The sequence below is a fragment of the Paramisgurnus dabryanus genome, chromosome 24 (assembly GCF_030506205.2).
Source record: "Paramisgurnus dabryanus chromosome 24, PD_genome_1.1, whole genome shotgun sequence".
In the NCBI taxonomy this organism is placed as follows: Eukaryota; Metazoa; Chordata; class Actinopteri; order Cypriniformes; family Cobitidae; genus Paramisgurnus; species Paramisgurnus dabryanus.
The window spans coordinates 23883197-23901764 of NC_133360.1; the positions used below are offsets into that span (position 1 = coordinate 23883197).

The 18568-nt window shown below is 35.8% G+C and overlaps 1 protein-coding gene across 1 annotated transcript; it reads left to right on the plus strand.

Annotated features, from left to right (window-relative positions):
- Positions 1-65: 65 nt before the first annotated feature.
- On the plus strand, positions 66-16083 carry mcoln2 (mucolipin TRP cation channel 2). The gene is made up of 14 exons (XM_065259555.1): positions 66-218; positions 2158-2317; positions 2520-2693; positions 2840-2993; positions 4189-4267; positions 5165-5261; positions 5689-5788; positions 5895-6007; positions 6533-6682; positions 8371-8472; positions 8588-8710; positions 8875-9081; positions 11460-11614; positions 14975-16083. Exons 1-14 carry the CDS (start codon positions 157-159, stop codon positions 15009-15011), a joined length of 1713 nt encoding a protein of 570 aa, XP_065115627.1. The 5' UTR covers positions 66-156; the 3' UTR covers positions 15012-16083.
- Positions 16084-18568: the final 2485 nt, after the last annotated feature.

An 18568-nucleotide genomic window follows, 5' to 3' on the forward strand; every position in this document is an offset into this window, starting at 1 on the left:
CGTTCAGAGGGTACACCCACCGGAAAGCCTCCTCGCTCCTGATTGGTCTTTGGATGTGAGCGTTGGTGACGTCAAATGCAAGTTTATAAAGTAGTTTGATAATGAAGTGGCGCTCATGGCTGGCACGTGTGCTTTGCGTTTGATGTGTGCGGTTACATGACAGATGACATGGAGTTAAATGATAGGAACTGCCAGTATGTTGGAGCTGATGGTTTAAGGTAAGTTAAATAAACTAGTCAGTCCTTATATTAAAACTATACTTACATAATAAATAAAGACCTGTGCGCGCGTACACACACACCTTGTATGAAGATTTGTGTCGTTGTAGTCTAGATATAAAGAAAATAGATGCTGGTGCACATAAACTTGAAAGCTGTGTTTTGGAAAGTGTTTTTTTTTTTGTGTGAATTTCTTACATTTTTTAAATTTCTTTTTTTAGTTTACACGTCAGTTTTTTTTTTTTTGAGCATACAAGAACAGCCTTGGACTTCTACCCCTGTTAGTGTTTCAAAGGTTTATGTTGTGAGACTGTGGAGAGATTATTTGCGGTTGTTTTTAAATGATTGGTTAAAGTTTAAAAAATAAAAAAATAATAATTAAGAAACTCAGCAGAACTGTGTTCCGTTTTCTCGTTCATCGACCCCTGTCATCTTCCTCTTCTTAAAATAACCTCTGTCACATGAGTTATGTAAATGTTTCGTAAAATCTAAGATTGCTCGACTGTGGTTTTTATTTTGTGCCTAAATGTTACATTTTCATGAAGAAAAAGTGTAAAAAAACATGAAACAATAGAAACCATCACTGAAGTTCTAATGGATTTAATGGTTACAATGTGAATTGTGTTGGTTGCAAGGGGAACTAGTGGTTTTTATGGATCTTTACTGGTAATATTTTATCTGGGGGATGGAAACCAATAACACCATTAAATCGTACTGGATTAAATCTTAAAACCCCAAAAAAGTAATAATAATTGGGCTGCATAACAACTAATTGCAACAAATTGTTTGCAGAATAAAAGTTTTTGTACATACATTTTAATATTTATATTATATAGAATACTTAATATACACTCACCTAAAGGATTATTAGGAACACCATACTAATACTGTGTTTGACCCCCTTTTGCCTTCAGAACTGCCTTAATTTACCTGGCATTGATTCAACAAGGTGCTGAAAGCATTCTTTAGAAATGTTGGCTCATATTGGCACGAAGCTCCCATACCACCACATCCCAAAGATGCTCTATTGGGTTGAGATCTGGTGACTGTGGGGGCCATTTTAGTACAGTGAACTCATTGTCATGTTCAAGAACCAATTTGAAATGATTTAAGTTTTGGTGCATTATCCTGCTGGAAGTAGCCATCAGAGGATGGGTACATGGTGGTCATAAAGGGATGGACATGGTCAGAAACAATGCTCAGGTAGGCCGTTGGCACTAAGGGGCCTAAAGTGTGCCAAGAAAACATCCCCCACACCATTACACCACCACCACCAGCCTGCACAACAGTGATAACAAGGCATGATGGATCCATGTTCTCATTCTGTTTCAAGGTTGTGCGTGTTGTGGCTTCACAAATGCTTTGTTGCATACCTCGGTTGTAACAAGTGGTTATTTCAGTCAAAGTTGCTCTTCTATCAGCTTGAATCAGTCGGCCCATTCTCCTCTGACATCTAGCATTAGCAAGGCGCCCACAGGACTGCCGCATACTGGATCTTTTTCCATTTTCACACCATTCTTTGTTAACCCTAGAAATGGTTGTGCGTGAAAATCCTAGTGACTGAGCAGATTGTGAAATACTCAGACCGGCCGTCTGGCACCAACAACCATGCCACGCTCAAAATTGCTTAAATCACCTTTCTTTCCCATTCTGACATTCAGTTTGGAGTTCAGGAGATTGTCTTGACCAGGACCACACCCCTAAATGCATTGAAGCAACTGCCATGTGAATGGTTGATTAGATAATTGCATTAATGAGAAATTGAACAGGTGTTCCTAATAATCCTTTAGGTGAGTGTATACGCTTGTTAGTTGTTATGCAGCCCTAAATGGTAAACATCTAATGGTACATAATGACATTCATTAGATTTTGCGTGGTTTTTATCATCAAATACTTAAATTCAATATTCATATTTAGGTTTGTATATATTTTCATATAGTACTACTACATCCGTGGCAGCTGATCCCATGACAGAGGAGATCTTGAGAGATGACCTGAGGTTTTACTTCATGAGCCCTTGTGAGAAGTACAGAGCCCGGCGACAGTTACCATGGAAACTAGCAGTGCAAATTTTGAAAATATTTATGATTACGCTTCAGGTATTTATAGGGTTAACCATACGACAACATGAATGTAAATGTTCTCTGTCTTTCCCAAATGAGGGCTGCATTTGTATTTTGCATTACTGTATACTTTATTACAAAACAAAATAGTTTCCTCCTTGTAATAATTAAGTAGCATGGTTTAATTTTCTTAAAGTTATATACACAGCCATGAACCCATTTCAATTTTTTTTTGAAGCTCATACTGTTTGGACTCAACAACCAGCTTGTGGTGTCCTACAAAGAGGAGAACTTGATGGCCTTCAAGAATTTGTTTCTAAGAAACTACAATGGTGTTGATGAGGACGACTACAGCATTGCTGCCTACACCCAAGACAATGTGTACGATAGTTTATACTATGTCATAGATCAGGTTTGTACAGGCCTCCATCTTATTTTATTTACCACTTTAATTGCGTAATTGTGAAGTTTGCACTTAGAATAACAGTCGAATCAAAGAATAAAAACAGTTGATGTGATCGATTGAGCCCATCTAACATCGATCTATCCCTGTGATAGTATTCCCAACTAGGAAACCTGTCTGTGGGTCCTGTTGGTGTTGCTGAGGAAAACGGAAAATTTCTTCCCATGGTCATTTGCAAAGAAAGCTATAAGAAAGGCAGTATGAAACCATCTGAAGGATCTTACGATATTGATGCACAGCTTGAAACAGGTGACTTGTTTTCTCCAAAAATAAAGCCTTCAAATCTTTGCAGTCACGTCCTCCTAAAGAGTAGGCAGGGCAGAACGTTTTGAAATATTTGGTGTCATAATTTTTTCCTGCTTTTGTAAATGGCTTTATTTTTTCAAATTTGAATAATTTGGTACTCATTGCCATGTTTCACACACAGATTACGGAAAATAAACGGAAAATGCATTGGGGATTCGTCTAGGTTCGTTTGATTTTGGTTAATTCCAATAATTTTTCTGGAATCTGTGCGTGCAATTCACACACATCCTGCAAAGGTCCCATGAAGACACATGACGTATTCAAAGTCCTGCAGTTGGTAGTTTATTTCCGCTGTGTCTAAAGTTTACTCAATATCCGTGATTTCTCTCGAGAGAAACCATGAGCATGCATTTTCGTTTATGATAAGATTATAAAGGAGCACGTAATGCGCTGTTTTATTTTGCTGGTGAATAATCTTAGCTTCAGCATAGATTGTTACAAACTACCTGATCTCTGCTTCAGTTCAGTTTACAGACATTGCTTGTTGTGAATGTTAATCTGCATTTAAAAACTGTGTCAAAGAGCTGAACCATAACTTCTTGTTGCGATGACTCACAAGTCCTCACTACTGCATGCCCCTATGGCATTGTGTCTGTCTTTTCACTAGGGTTGGGTATCGTTTGAATTTGAACGATTCCGATTCCTTGTTTCGATTTTGGTTCCTAACGATTCTCGGTTCAGATTCTTTTAAGAGGCGGGGTCAAAAAAGTTTTGGATATTTTGAATGAGCTAGCTAACCAGCGGTCTTTCTGAAGGAAATAGTCTGACATTCTCCATCAATTTTAATTCTATGAACTTTTAACTTTTTATGAACTTGCATGTGCAGGGTTTCTCGAGAGAAAAATTATGGATTATTAGCAAACTTCAGACGCTGTGGAAAAACATACCAAGTGCAGGACTTTAAATATGTCACGTGTCTTTATGGGATCTTTACGGTATGTGAGTTAGTGCATGCACAGATTACAGAAAATCATTGGCACGTGTGAATGAACCAAAAAGTCCTGGATGCATGTGTATTTTCCATAATCTAGTGTGAAAAGGGCTATTGATTTTCAATCTATTTACATATCACAGTCTGTTCATTATTTTATTCTATAAGATCATTTCACATGAACTGTAGATTTTTTTTATTTTCCAGTTTGTTTGACTCTGGATCCAAAGGCCACAACAACATGGAGAGTAAACAATGCATCATTTTTTGAGCTGGACTTTTATAGGTTTGGAAACCCAAAATATATATTTAACATAAGCAACACACAAGAATCAATAAAGCTTACTACACTGCAAAAAATGATTTTCAAGAAAAAAAATTCTTAGTATTTTGTCTTGTTTTCAGTAAAAATATTTAAAATTTCTTAAATTAAGATGTAAAACGACCCAAGAAAATAAGTCTAGTTTTTAGACCAAAAATATTAAATTGAAGTGATTTTGTGCATAAAACAAGCAAAATAATCTGCCAATGGGGTAAGCAAAAAATCTTGAACATTTTTCTTAAACACTAAATTCAGGAAAAATGTGCTTACCCATTGGCAGATTTTTTCCACAAAATCACTTAAAAGAAGACTAATTTTCTTGGGTCATTTTGCTCATCAAGAATAAGCATCTTAATTTAAGAATTTTTAGATATTTTTTACTAAAAACAAGAAAAAAATACTAAGATTTTTTTTCTTAAATCTTTTTTGCAGTGTATAAAACATCACAACACTGCAAACAGTCTTTCTTACTTAGTATTTTTGTCTTATTTTTAGTAAAACATATCTAAAAATTCTTAAAATCTGCCAATGGAATAAGAAAAAGTTCTTGAAATAAGTTTTTACTTTTTTCATAAACACTTATTTCAAAAAATTTTCTAATTCCATTGGCAGATTTTTTTGCTTGTTTTAAGCACAAAGTCGCTTAAATTTTATATTTTTTATCTTAAAATTAGACTTTTTTTCCCTAGGTCATTTTGCTCATCAAGAAAATACATCTTAATTTAAGAATATTTAGATATTTGTACTGAAAGAAGACAAAAAACTTAGTAAGAAAATCATTTTTTGCAGTGAATAATGTAATACGCTACTTAAATAACCTGTCAATGTACGTTTTTATTTCTGTTGTTTATATAAACACAGGTTGGTCGATATTGAGATTACATTTGCGCTGAGAGGAATCAATTTGCAGACCGTCCGCTCACGCGAGCTGCCCGACTGTTACACGTTTTATGTTAAGGTTTGTACAGTAGATATTAAAAAAAAAAAAATTTTACTGTATGAATGTTACTAAATATTAGGGATGCACCGATACCACCTTTTTGGAATACGAGTACGAGTCCTTGCATTTCGGTACTTGCCGATACCGATACCGAGTACTTAATAAAAAACATGATTTAAATTTACAGGTAACAGCTTTAGTCATATAATTTAACAAAAAAACAAGGGACTAGTTTTCCAGTTTGTTGTAAACTCTGCCTCTTTGGACAACACGAGGCATTAACCCCTTACACGCCACTCAAACATAGACATTTCTGAGACCGTGGTATCGTTCCCTGGTATCGGGGGACTTTTAACGAGTATGAGTACTTTATGTGGTATCGAGGCCAATACCCGATACCGGTATCGGTGCATCCCTACTAAATATTTGATTTTTTTGTGTGCAGATAATTTTTGATAACAGTTGCCATAGTGGGAAGGTGAAAATAACCCTGGATTTTGACACAGTCAGTACGGTTTGCAAGAACTGGACGATTTCAGGAACTGGTATGGGAAGAATTATCCATTGCAGTAATTGTTTAGTAACAGTTTTTTGTGAAAAATAACCAACATGACCATGACATGTGTATTTTGCGTATTGTCTTATTTTCAGCTCAGAAGAATACACACTACCTCCTTATGTTTGATGGATTGGTAATAGTGGTCTGTTTGTTTTCTGCGGTGCTCTGCACTCGATCCATTGTTCTTGCTGTGAGACTTCTTCAGGTATATCTACATAAGAAACAACACATCAATCTACTGCATATTTGTGACCCGGACCACAAAACCAGTCCAAAGCAGCACTGTTATATTTGTACAAAAAGCCAAAAAATATATTGTATGGATGAAATGTATAGATTTTTTTTTGAGCCAAAATCATTAGGATATTAAGTAAAGATCATGTTCCATGAAGATGTTTCGTCAATATCCTACCATAAATGTATCAAAACTATATTTTCATGAGTGGATGCAGTTGCTAAAGACTTTATTTGAACAACTTTAAAGTCAATTTTTTGCACCCTCAGATTCCAATTTTTTTAATATTCTTATTATTATTTTTATACATTATTTCTATAGTTTTCAGATAATCTCAATTTAAAAAAAAATGTCCCATATGACAGGTTTTGTGGTCCAGGGTCGCATATTACATTTAACATCAATCTACACTAGTGTGTCATGATAATATTATGATACATGCATTTCTGATATTTTTGCATTTTTTCGGTAACATGACACTTCCTCTTTCTGTAGCGTTTTTCTAGGTTCTGTCTTGAGAATTATAACCAGGATGTGTGTGAAGATGACCAAAGGGATTTCCTAAATGGCTGGTATATCTTGGTTATCATCAGCGATGTTCTGTCTATCATTGGGTCAATAATAAAAATGGAAATACAAGCTAAGGTATATTTTGTTTGATGATAAAGTTTTTGGCTAATGCATTAATTAAATTATAAATCTCATCGATCTTAAAGGGGGTACACTGTAGAGATTTCTTGTTGCACTAAAATGAAGTTTAATGAACTTGAATGTACATATAATAATAATAATAATAATAATAATAATAATAATAATAATTATTATTATTATTATTATTTATTTAAACTACTTTGATTACTGATGAGTATGAATTATAAAAATAAAGTTGAATTAGCTTAAGTTATTTTGACTTTATTTTTTATTTATTTTATTAAGTTGATAAAAATTAAAAAATGTAAGTGCAACCAATATTTTTACAGTGCAGAGGAAAACATTTCCTAAATCAGAATTTGGGAATGTTAAAACATTTTCTTACACTTCTGGGAAAGTAGATTTTGTTTTGCATACAGTAATTCTTAAGGCTTGGCTAATACATTGTTTTTATGGGTATGCAAGGGTCAGCGTACAGTGTGCGTGATACAAATTGTGTCATCAGAATAGTATGTGCGTACTGTTGGAATTTTGTAACTCTGTGTACAAGATTATGTAGGCCAGGAAAGATATCGCAATACACACGTCGTCTGTGTATGCATATGAGCGAAATGAAGTATACTATGCAAGGCTTTGCGTTCGACTGAAACAAAGTATACTTGGGCCTTTAGGGCAGTGGTTCTCAAACTGGGGGCCTGCGAGATGAAATTCATCATAAATTCTGTGTAATTAAATCTCTAGCCAAAAGTACTACATTCCCATACAAAAAAATATTTTCAAATATATTTTTAAATATATTTCAAAATATACAAACGTGGCCAAAAATATATGTGCTGAAATATATTTTGAAATATGTTTACAAAAATGTATTTTTCACCAATATATTTTGGCCATTTTTTGTATATTTTAAAATATATTTTAAAAGTAAATATATTTTAAAGCAACACTATGTAGTTTCCATGTAAAAATGACTTACAGCTCCCCCATGTGGTTGAAAAGCGCAACAGTGCCTGGTATCAGACACTCTTCTGCAGGCAGGGGGAGGGGGGGCTGTGCTCTACCCTCCACCGCCACTTTCAGAGTGTGCTTGTAGCAGCTAGGAGGCTGCTCATTGCAGCAACAGTACAATTTGTCCAGTTAAAAGTTGTTCTATCACTGAAATAATTTTAGAGACATTATTTAAAGGTAAAAAAACTACATAGTGTTGCTTTAAAGCATTTATATTAATTGGAAGAAAAACTTTGTATGTTACAAACCTGTAAACATAAAAGGTTTTAAATGATTAAAATTAAATATATATTTTTAACTGCAAAAATATACTTATAATTTTATACTTTATACATTTTATACAAGCTTTTAAATAATAGACTATTTCATTCAAAGGACAAATCCTAAGGTCGTAAATGGACATGTAAAAACGTTTCCGGATAATTTTTGCACTTAATAAAGTTACATACCTTCTATGTAAATATTTTATAATTTAACATATTATTTCAATGCATTCTTTGGCACCTTTAACACATTAACTGTCATTGACTTGCTACTTGCTCTTTGGACTTTGACCTTCTGCTGCAGTCACCACAGTTAACCACTTTTACTGAAAAACTGGTAGAACAGGTTTTTGCCTATTGTCAAATACAACAATTACTCATTCCAGGCCTTCCGGCTGATTTCATCCACAGAGTCTGACTAACTATGACGTATGCAGTATCTTTCTGGGAACATCAACTTTAATGGTCTGGGTGGGTGTCATCAGATATCTGGGATACTTCCAGAAATACAATGTAAGTTATGTAAAGTCAAACATAATTAGAAAGGATTTGCCAAGAGTGCATAAAGTTTTGATTTGCAAGACTGATCAAATATAAAGACCATAAAAAATTTTTTATGACACAACAGGTGCTTATCCTCACCATGCGTGCAGCCTTACCAAAGGTCCTGCGTTTCTGCTGCTGTGCAGGAATGATCTATCTTGGCTACACCTTCTGTGGGTGGATTGTTTTAGGACCCTACCATGAAAAGGTACCAACATGACCAATACAAATTTACAGCATAACAGGTTAAATTATTACAAGGAACTTGAAGTTTAGGGTTTATCATGGCCAGCAGATGGCAGTATATGTTGTCATATATATAGGTAATTTGGTCTTATTCTAATTCTCAGTGTGTCATTTGTTATGGTTCAGTTTGAAGGTCTTAGTCGTGTGGCAGAATGTCTCTTCTCTTTGGTCAACGGGGACGACATGTTCCCAACATTTGCTGAATTCAAGCAGAAGAACACAATGGTTTGGCTGTTCAGCCGAGCTTATCTCTACTCGTTCATTTCCCTCTTCATTTATATGGTGCTCAGTCTCTTCATCGCCCTCATCACAGATGCATATGAAACCATCAAGGTACCAGACCAAATGTTACAAAACATACAATTCTGACATCATTTACTCATTCACATGTATGTGTGCAAAAGTTCACAGGTTTGAACCCAACATACACACATGCTGATAAAATGTATTGTAATGCACTGTAAGTCTCTTTGGATAAGTGCCTGCCAGATGCATTAATGTAAATATTCAAATCCTTTTATTTTTGACAACTATAGTGTTTTATACTACCAAGTAGGACTGCGCAAACAGGGTGCTGTCCTGTTTACTTCAACATTATGCATGTTAATTTTTATCTTTCCTTTTTTAGCCTACGTTTACTTCAGTGTTTTGCATGTGAATTTTTATCCAATAAATAAACCTAAAAATCTTGACAAACTATATATAGTTGGAAAGCTTAGAGAGTAGTTTTTATATTTCATCACCATTGCAGAAAATTATGACGTAGTGAGAGTCCGTTTCTAAAATGTCACACGGCCACAGGTGCACCCAATTTGTTTTTACATATGTATAGCACAAATACCCTGTTCTAAACCTAAACAATCTTGACAAACTATATATCGTTGGAAAGCTTATAGAGAGTTGTTTTCATATTTCATCACCGTTTGTGGAAAATTATGCCATAGTGAGAGTCAGTTTCTAAAATGTCACACGGCCACAGGTGCACCCAATTTGTTTTTACATATGTATAGCCCTAATACCCTGTTCTAAACCTAAACAATCTTGACAAACTATATATCGTTGGAAAGCTTAAAGAGAGTAGTTTTCATATTTCATCACCCTTTGCAGAAAATTATGACGTAGTGAGAGTCAGTTTCTAAAAGGACCTGTGCCCACAGGTAGGCCAAATTTGTTTTTACATATTTATAACCCTAAACCCCTACTCTAAACCTAAAAAATCATGACAAACTATATATCACTGGAAAGCTCTCAGAATGTAGTTTTCATATTTCAAGGTCATCTGGTGATAGTAATAATGTAGTGGCAGTTTTTTGAACATGACTTCCCCCCAATAGGAATGCATATTAATTATTATTTATTCATAACACTATATCCTATTATAAATCTTCAAAAATCTTAACAAATTTTGTATAATTGGAAAGCTCTAAGAATGTAGTTTTTATATTTCAAAACCTTTTTGCATTAATAATAAAAGTCACAGTCACAGTAATTTATTAATTTGCAACAAGAGTATGCAGCAAACCGTTGACACCTAGTGGCCGTTGTTGGTAAAACCACTAAAACTGTGAGACAAACCACATTTTTTAAGATTTTAACTTAAAATTTGGATCACAACTACTTCAGACATATGGCTTCATGTTTGCATTATTACTTTTGAGAAATATTTAAATTTTTAAAATTTAATTTATAAAATTAATATGTTATTGAAATATTTTTACTTCTAAAAATAGATTTAAACCGCTATAAAAAATAAAGTTTTCACCTCCAGACACTTCTGTAAAAACCCTTAAGTATCTTCATTAAAACAAGTCCAAGATTAGGCTTCTTAAACAAAAAAAATGCAATTTAAAGGTGTACATCACATTTTCACCCCCCCACTCAAAAGGGATTTGCGCCACATAAGGGGTTAAAATCCTTTAGTTACTGCAAACAATTGCAATATGCATCTTGTGATATGCACATTTTATGAATCTTACTGTGGGTTCACACCAGCTGCGTTTGAGGCGTCAAATTCGTGTCTACCGAGTCTAGTTTGCCGCTTGAACATTTTAAGTTTACTTGCTTCATTCGGGCGTGAAATTATAGTCATCGAGATATTCACACGGAAATTCGTGTCTTGGGAGGGGCTTCTGCGACTCCGCTCGCTTCCTATAATCACGTCACTACTAGAGCAAGCTCCTGATTGGTTAACGCGGCACTTTTTTTCTCCGAAGTTAAAATTTTTCAACTTGCACGTTTCCCGTGGCAACGCTCAATTCGTGCCATGTGACGTGCGAATGAGGTGGAATCGCGTCTACCGCCCCGCGCTAAACGCCTCATTCGTCTTCATATTGACTTGACATTGAAATCACTCGCGCTTGATGCCTCTACCGCGGCTGGTGTGAACGCAGCATTACAGCTCAACTTACAAGCTTTAAAAGTATGATGAAACTACTGTAGGACGTATAAAATTGTGACATAAATTATGGTCTTTTCTGTGTTAAAAAAAGTTGGAATACAGCAAAAAAAAGTTGCATTTTTGTACCATGGCATCTTTTTTGATATATGGGTGGAAATGTTTGCACGTTTTGCCTAACATTGTATTTTATACTGTAAGTGTATATTTAGCTCGAATAACATAAGAGTAAATGATGAGTTTTCTGTTCCTTTAAATAAGCACAAAGATTACATTCAGTAAATGAAGCCTTTATGTCAACCTCTATTTTGACCAGGGTTACCAAACAACCGGCTTCCCCATGACGGAGCTCCATCGGTTTCTACTGGAGCAAAAGGAGGGTTTCCCCCTCCAGGGGCAGGATGGGGCAGGCATGGATACCAGAGAAACCGAAACCAGTCAGCCCTCTCTAATGCTGTGTTGCTGCAGAAGGTACTGTCTATAATCTCCAAAATCAGCTGCAGGGCTCCAAAACTGAGGTTAGCCCACTATGGCATGAGCAATAGAATTAGTGGTGGAGGAAAAAGGACACACCCAGCAAAGTGCTGATTACAGAGAAATCCTAGGGGGGAAAGCGAGAAGATGACGACTTGCCTTACAGGAATTTCAACTGCAAACAAGCGAGTTTGGATGAGAAAAGATGCCTAAAAAGCAGGAAAGCAAAGTCGTCCGTCTGAAAGGATTTTTGATACACCGTGTTGCCTTTTCCAAGTTTCAGTTAGTTTTCCCGGGTTGATATGAAACCCAACTCCATTAGCACTTATTGTTTGCTTGCTTTGCTCACAGGGGAAGCCCGGCTACTAGAATTCGATTCTCTCTAAGTATCACATTTAAAACCTCTCACTTATTTAGTGTCGGTCCAGGGCTGAGTGGATTTGAAGACAGATATTACATGAATAAACTGGATTTGGCCAGAACACATTTGGCAAGGCCCTATCTTTACACAAGTTTAGAGTTATTCTGCTTTACAAATGTGTTGTTTACAAATGGGGTTATTTTCATAAAATATCTATATATACAGTTTTTCTCAGTCGCTTTAATTTCTCGAATAACCCTCGACATTTGCAAAACAATAAGTGCATTTCTCAAAACAATTTGTACAAATAGCAAAACACCATGGATTAAATTCAAAATCCACTCTTACTCAAAATCCTTAGTTCCTTCCTCAAAAGTAAATATCTGTGTCAACGAACATGTCAGTGCCATCAGAATGACTCAAATTGTTTAGTCATGTTGTCAATATAACTGTTCACTCTGGAGGGAGGTTCTGATGTAAACTATGACTAAAATTTTGATGACAGTTATTGTAAATTGTAGGTTACACTTAGGGTAAGTTACGTGGGAGTTTGATTGCATTTACGCTTTACTGTTTGTACTGTAATTTATTGGCAGACCATGTAATTGCCATACAGAAAGGAAAAGACAGCACTGCATAGCACAAAAAAAATAGAAACGTGAACATAGGACAATATCTTTAGGGAAAATTAAAGTCTGAAGCAACTAAAAACTGAAGTCTTCCTATAACCTAGCAAGCATGTTTGGCTAAAACAAGGCTAAATTTGGGCTGCCAGTGATAGTCTAATAGACGTCTAAATATAGCCAAAAATAGATCATGCATATACATGTAAAAGAAATGAAAGCAAACACCTTAAACACCTGTTGACTTTGCTTACATGTTGGAATATCATACATCTTCTAGTTATTTTGGCAAAAATGGCATGCAATCAAATTCAAGGTTTTTTAGGATAGAAGTGGGTTACTCATAGCTGGACTATTGGGTCTATAGTTAGCCATCATTTCAACGTCTCGGTTTTTGCTTGCTGGGGACGTTTCTCTCTGTTAGAGAAAGTCAAGATTCCCCTGGGAGCAATTTAACAATTTAGGACAGATTTAGAAAAAAACGTCTAATGGAAATTAACAACTTGTTCAACCATTTTGCATGTAAAGACTTGAACTAATGCCTAAATATTGTGGGGGGTGAGACTATTCAACAAAGACCCATTATAATACATTTTGATTGACAGACATAAGCAGCTGATAATGTAAGAAAAAGCAGAGAATTGTACATAATAATTTGCATGGATGTACCAAAGCATTTGCAACTTCTTTAAAGAAATGACACAATTATGTGCGTATACCGTAATAAGCTACATTTTCTCACATAGTTTAATTCGTAAAATAAAATAAAAGAGAACTTTCACATAAAAAAATAGACAATTACATTTATAATAACCAGATACAGTTTTCGTATTGTATATAGAGTATTTCACAAAAAAGGATTATTTGCTATAATTTACATCATTATTTTACCCATCAAAAAATTAAAACAACCCAGCATGTTTGGGTGTATATACAGAAATGGCTGTTTAATAAATAGTTTTAATTTCTAAGCAGAATTAAATTTAAAGGAACTTTCTGTATACACTTTATTTTCAACCAGAAATGATGTCTTAAAGAGACGAGCCCAGTCGTTGGATTTAATTAACCAATAAATGGGCGGTTTCTAGGACATATTAGCTTATGCCAGGACTATGCCTTAGTTAAATTAGGAAATATAACTAGTTTTAACAAACATGCCTCACTAAAAAACATTACTTGTGTGCATTTTGAGGAAAACCAAAGGGGACGGTATTTTAAGATATGTCAGTGCAAGTTGTTTTCAGTTTGGACAGCTCTTATATTTTTTTTTAGTATAGGACTAGTCTAATCCCTGTCTGGGAAACCGCCCCAAAATGTTTATATTTGACCCAACAACCCCACCTTTTTCAGTTGAAACAACCCATCATAGGTAAATTACAACCCAAGGGGCTGGGCTGGTCCTTTTTTGACCCAACGCTGGGTTGAAAATAACCCAGCATTTTTAGTGTGTAAATATCGCAGACATTAAATCTATTGATCTCAATCTATTAAACATACATATATTGAATATTACTAGTAGCCACTGATACAGTTTAGTTTAAGGAATTTACCCCATATAACAAATCTAACCTCAAAAGTTCCCTTTTTTAAGAGTTGGCATTAAAGTTTCTTTAGGAATCTTTACTTTCAATTCCTCTGGAACTGCAACCCATCACAAAATAAAAACCCAAACAAACTGAATTCTTACAAGGATTGAAGACATGGGCATTGTCACAATATATAACATCTAAAGCCAAAATTTAAATTTGTTGTTTTAAATAGTTCTGTTTAAGTATCTACTCTTTAAGCAGCCTGATCACTAAGTCTGTAATGCGTTTAGCTTGTGACCCCCAGTGCCTTGTGAACACGCCAACTTTTTGGGACTTTAGCTTATTCACCATATACCCCAGTGTAGTCAGATAAGTAAACATACCTTTTCATCTCCGTGTGTGCCGTAACTCTGTCTGACGCACCCACCGCTAGCCTAGCTTAGCACAAAGACTGGAAGTAAACGGCTCCATCTAGCATAGTGCTCCCAAAACGTGACAGAATATAATTCCCAGTATGTATACGGTTAAAAGATGGCTGTGTGTCCAATTTGACCTTGTTGTGTTTTGTGTAGTCACAGCGTGTACAAGTAACACATAAATAGGACGTTGGCGTTATTTAGTCACTTATTGGGAGTAGTATGCTAGCTGGAGCCATTTACTTCCAGTCTTTGTGCTAAGCTAGGCTAGCGGTGGGTGCATCAGACAGATTTACGGGATGCACGGAGATGAAAAGGGTATGTATGGACCCATAAGTCGGCGTGTTACTTAAAAATTAGAGTTCTCCATTACAATCCATATATAATTCGACAACTTGTTCTTCATCTAATTTGTTCCCTCTTTGCAGAGTTCCCAAAGACGACAACATCATTCTCATCAGCTGAACTTCACAGATCACACATTCAGTGTCGAATCTGCTGAAAAGTGCAATGGGGAGTCGTTGCAATATAAATAAAAGAGACATTGTGGGACTTGTTTACTGCTCTGTGTACATGGCTCATATTCCATGCAGGATGGAAGAGCTCTCCGAGCATGCCGACAGAATAATGGCAATTTCATTTAGACGTGCAATGACAGATGCCGGTAAGACCTGCATTAGCAAATGTAAAATAATGCAAAAGACCGCAGCTAAGTGCACTGCAATGCAATTAAGACCGAATAATGAAGGGTTTTGTGGATCAAATGGTAAGCACAGGAAATGTTTGAAGCATTTTATTGTAAGATTATACCTTGTCGATTGTGAAGAAAATATCTTTATTTATTTATTTTCTAGTCGTGATGGATTGTCAGTGTGTTTTAAATTAGAGAAGCACTTAAACTTGTATTAGTTTTTACATTAGCACTTATAATGGCATTTAAAGTGTCTCCATCTCAGCATTCCTAAGATTCCTGGCACTTAATTTCCGAACGTGTGGCATGCTTAGGGAATCTTTGCTATCTGTATGCACAACGCCGGATGCATTTTTCACACATATGAGTCAAAGCTTTGTGCTTTATTCATTCCATCATTTAAAAAATTAACTGGGAATGGCGATCATATGTGACTTTGTTTGTAAGCAATTACTTTTTGGGAGAAAGACTTTGGGTGAGGGAATAAACAACAGCAATAATAATATATGTTTTTTTTTTACCTCAATAGGTACTTTTCTTAACCTTTATTCAGTAGCAGGTGGTTTCTGTGAGGACAGGTTCACTTCTTCTGTTTGTAAGAACTGAAACTCATTCAAACTAGGAACATATTTTGTTATTCACAAGCATTTATTTACTTTATCGATTGATTGCACTTAATGTTTTTGCATATTTACATACATGTATAATACAGAATTTTAAAGATTTGCATACATTTAAAACCACAATGAAATGTTACAATGTAAAGAAACTTTCAGAACAACAGCAACAAAGAAACTATTAATGGAGTAAAATGAATATATTAAATAAAGAGAGACTTGCATATTATATAGGCGTGTTGTGCTTTTTTTGTTTTATCCTTTATTGTTTTAGTTCTGTTGGTGTTCGATTTATATGTTGTGGCAATGCCAAATTCTTTGTTTGAAATTGTCAAAGGGGACATATCACGAAAATCTGACTTTTTCCATGCGTAAGTGCTATAATTGGGCCTGCAATGCTTTTATTAATCTAGAAAATGTGAAAGAGAACAACCCAGTAACTTAGTTTTGGTAAACCATTCTCTGCAAGCATATGAAAAAAATAGATCATTGAAATTTGGCTCCCCTTGTGATGTCAGAAGAATTTCTCATTAATGCAGTGGTGTAATGGTGTGGGGGATGTTTTCTTAGCACACTTTAGCCCCCTTAGTGCCATTTGGGCATCTTTTAAATGCCACGGCCTACCTGAGCATTGTTTCTGACCATGTCCATCTCTTTATGACCACCATGTATTCATCCTCTGATGGCTACTTCCAGCAGGATAATGCACCGTGTCACAAAGCTCGAATCACTTCAAATTGGTTTCTTGAACATGACAATGAGTTCAATGTACTAAATTGGTCCCCACAGTCACCAGATCTCCACCCAATAGAGCATCTTTGGGATGTGGTCATACCGGAGCTTCGTGCCCTGGATGTGCATCCCACAAATCTCCATCAGCTGCAAGATGCTATCCTATCAATATAGGCCAACATTTCTAAAAAAATGCTTTCAGCGCATTGTTGAATCAATGCCATGTAGAATTAAGGCAGTTCTGAAGGTGAAAGGGTCAAACACAGTATTAGTGGGCGGCAGTGGCTCAGTGGTTCATGTAGGTTGTCTACAAACCGGAAGGTTGGTGGTTCGATCCCCGGCTCCACTGGACCAAGTGTCGAGGTGTCCTTGAGCAAGGCACCTAACCCCCGCTGCTCCCGACGAGCTGGATGGCGCCTTGCATGGCTGACACCGCCGTCGGTGTATGAATGTGTGAGTGAATGGGTGAATGTGAGGCAACATGTACAGCGCTTTGGATGGCCATAGGTCTGTTAAAAGCGCTATATAAATGCAGTCCATTTACCATTTACCATAGTATGGTGTTCCTAATAATCCTTTAGGTGAGTGTACATTCAGTAACTGAGGATCAAAGTGCCAGTGACTGTTAATTATCCTCCTGATATCATTACTCAATGGACTAAATGTGGATTTAAAAACACAAGAATAGCTTTTCTTACTTTTATTTTCAATCAAGTTGCTTTATTCCCGTTCCTGTAAACTACAAACTTTCTCAAGTGCAGTATCAAGCCATTTATTGGGATAAGCACGTGATTTAAAATCTATGTATAGCATCAAAATCCTCTTTCCTAGAGCAAATACGATGAAGTCTTAAAAATTTACTATAGACCGTTTCATCGGGCGCACGTGCGGTGACGCGATAAGCATCTGGTCCAAACTTTACTTCCGGTTTCCGTTTGTTTAATGGTCTGACTAGTTGCTGAAACTAACTCTTAAACAAATACCTCGGTGAAAATAACAAATGTTTTGGGTTCTTATGTAATCTACGTGTTGTTTATTTTGCTTGTTATATAAATGAACTACTTTAAAAGGACTTTGTTGTCATTTATTTTTTGCAGAGTTTACCGGAAGTTACGTGATGACCACGAAAGCTGCGTGTTTATGTTGTTACTGCTGAAACCGTCTATAGGGTAACCCACGTTTAAATGGAGTAGGATGGGCACTGGTAGCATGGAGGAGACTATTCTTAACTGTGTCTTTTCTATAAAGATAGGAAATGATTTTTTTATCAACAATTGATTAACAAGTATCCAAAAAACTTACATTTGTAGTTCCAACCTCATGAGTAAATTTAATCGATGGTCTTAAACAATTTGTGTATAGAACCTCCAAAACACTAAGATATAAATTGGCATAGTCAGGCGCCATAGTAGCCCCCATGGCCATGCCCTCAATCTGTAAATAATACTGGTTTTCAAATAAGAAATAATTTTTGGTGAGAAGAGAACCATTTCAGCCATTTCAATGATGAATTTGGATGGAAGGCCATCATCTTCAACACGTGAATCAAGGGAATGTTTTAAGGCCAATAGACCTTCATGATGTGGAATGTTAGTTATAGTAAAGTCCCATCCATAAGTATTACATCCTGTTCAACATTATGAATAGTTGATAAACACTGGAGGAAATCTGCTGTATCTCTAAGATAACTAGGAAGGGATGTGACTAATGGTTACTATTGTTACGACTACTATAGGCCATCATCTCTCTGAAACTGGGCTGTTGGAGCTGATGGTAAAACTCGATAGTAGGATGAATTTTCTAATTGACGAAGAGCCTCCTGATTATAAAGCCCTCCGGGTTAAATTACGATATCTTTATTTCGACACAATTTGTCAAGAGCCTCTTTTTCAGTGTGTGTTGGACTTGGACTTTTTGTTCTGAGATGAGGATGACTGCTCAAATAAACTAGTCACATTCTCATAGTGTGAATGGTGAATAAT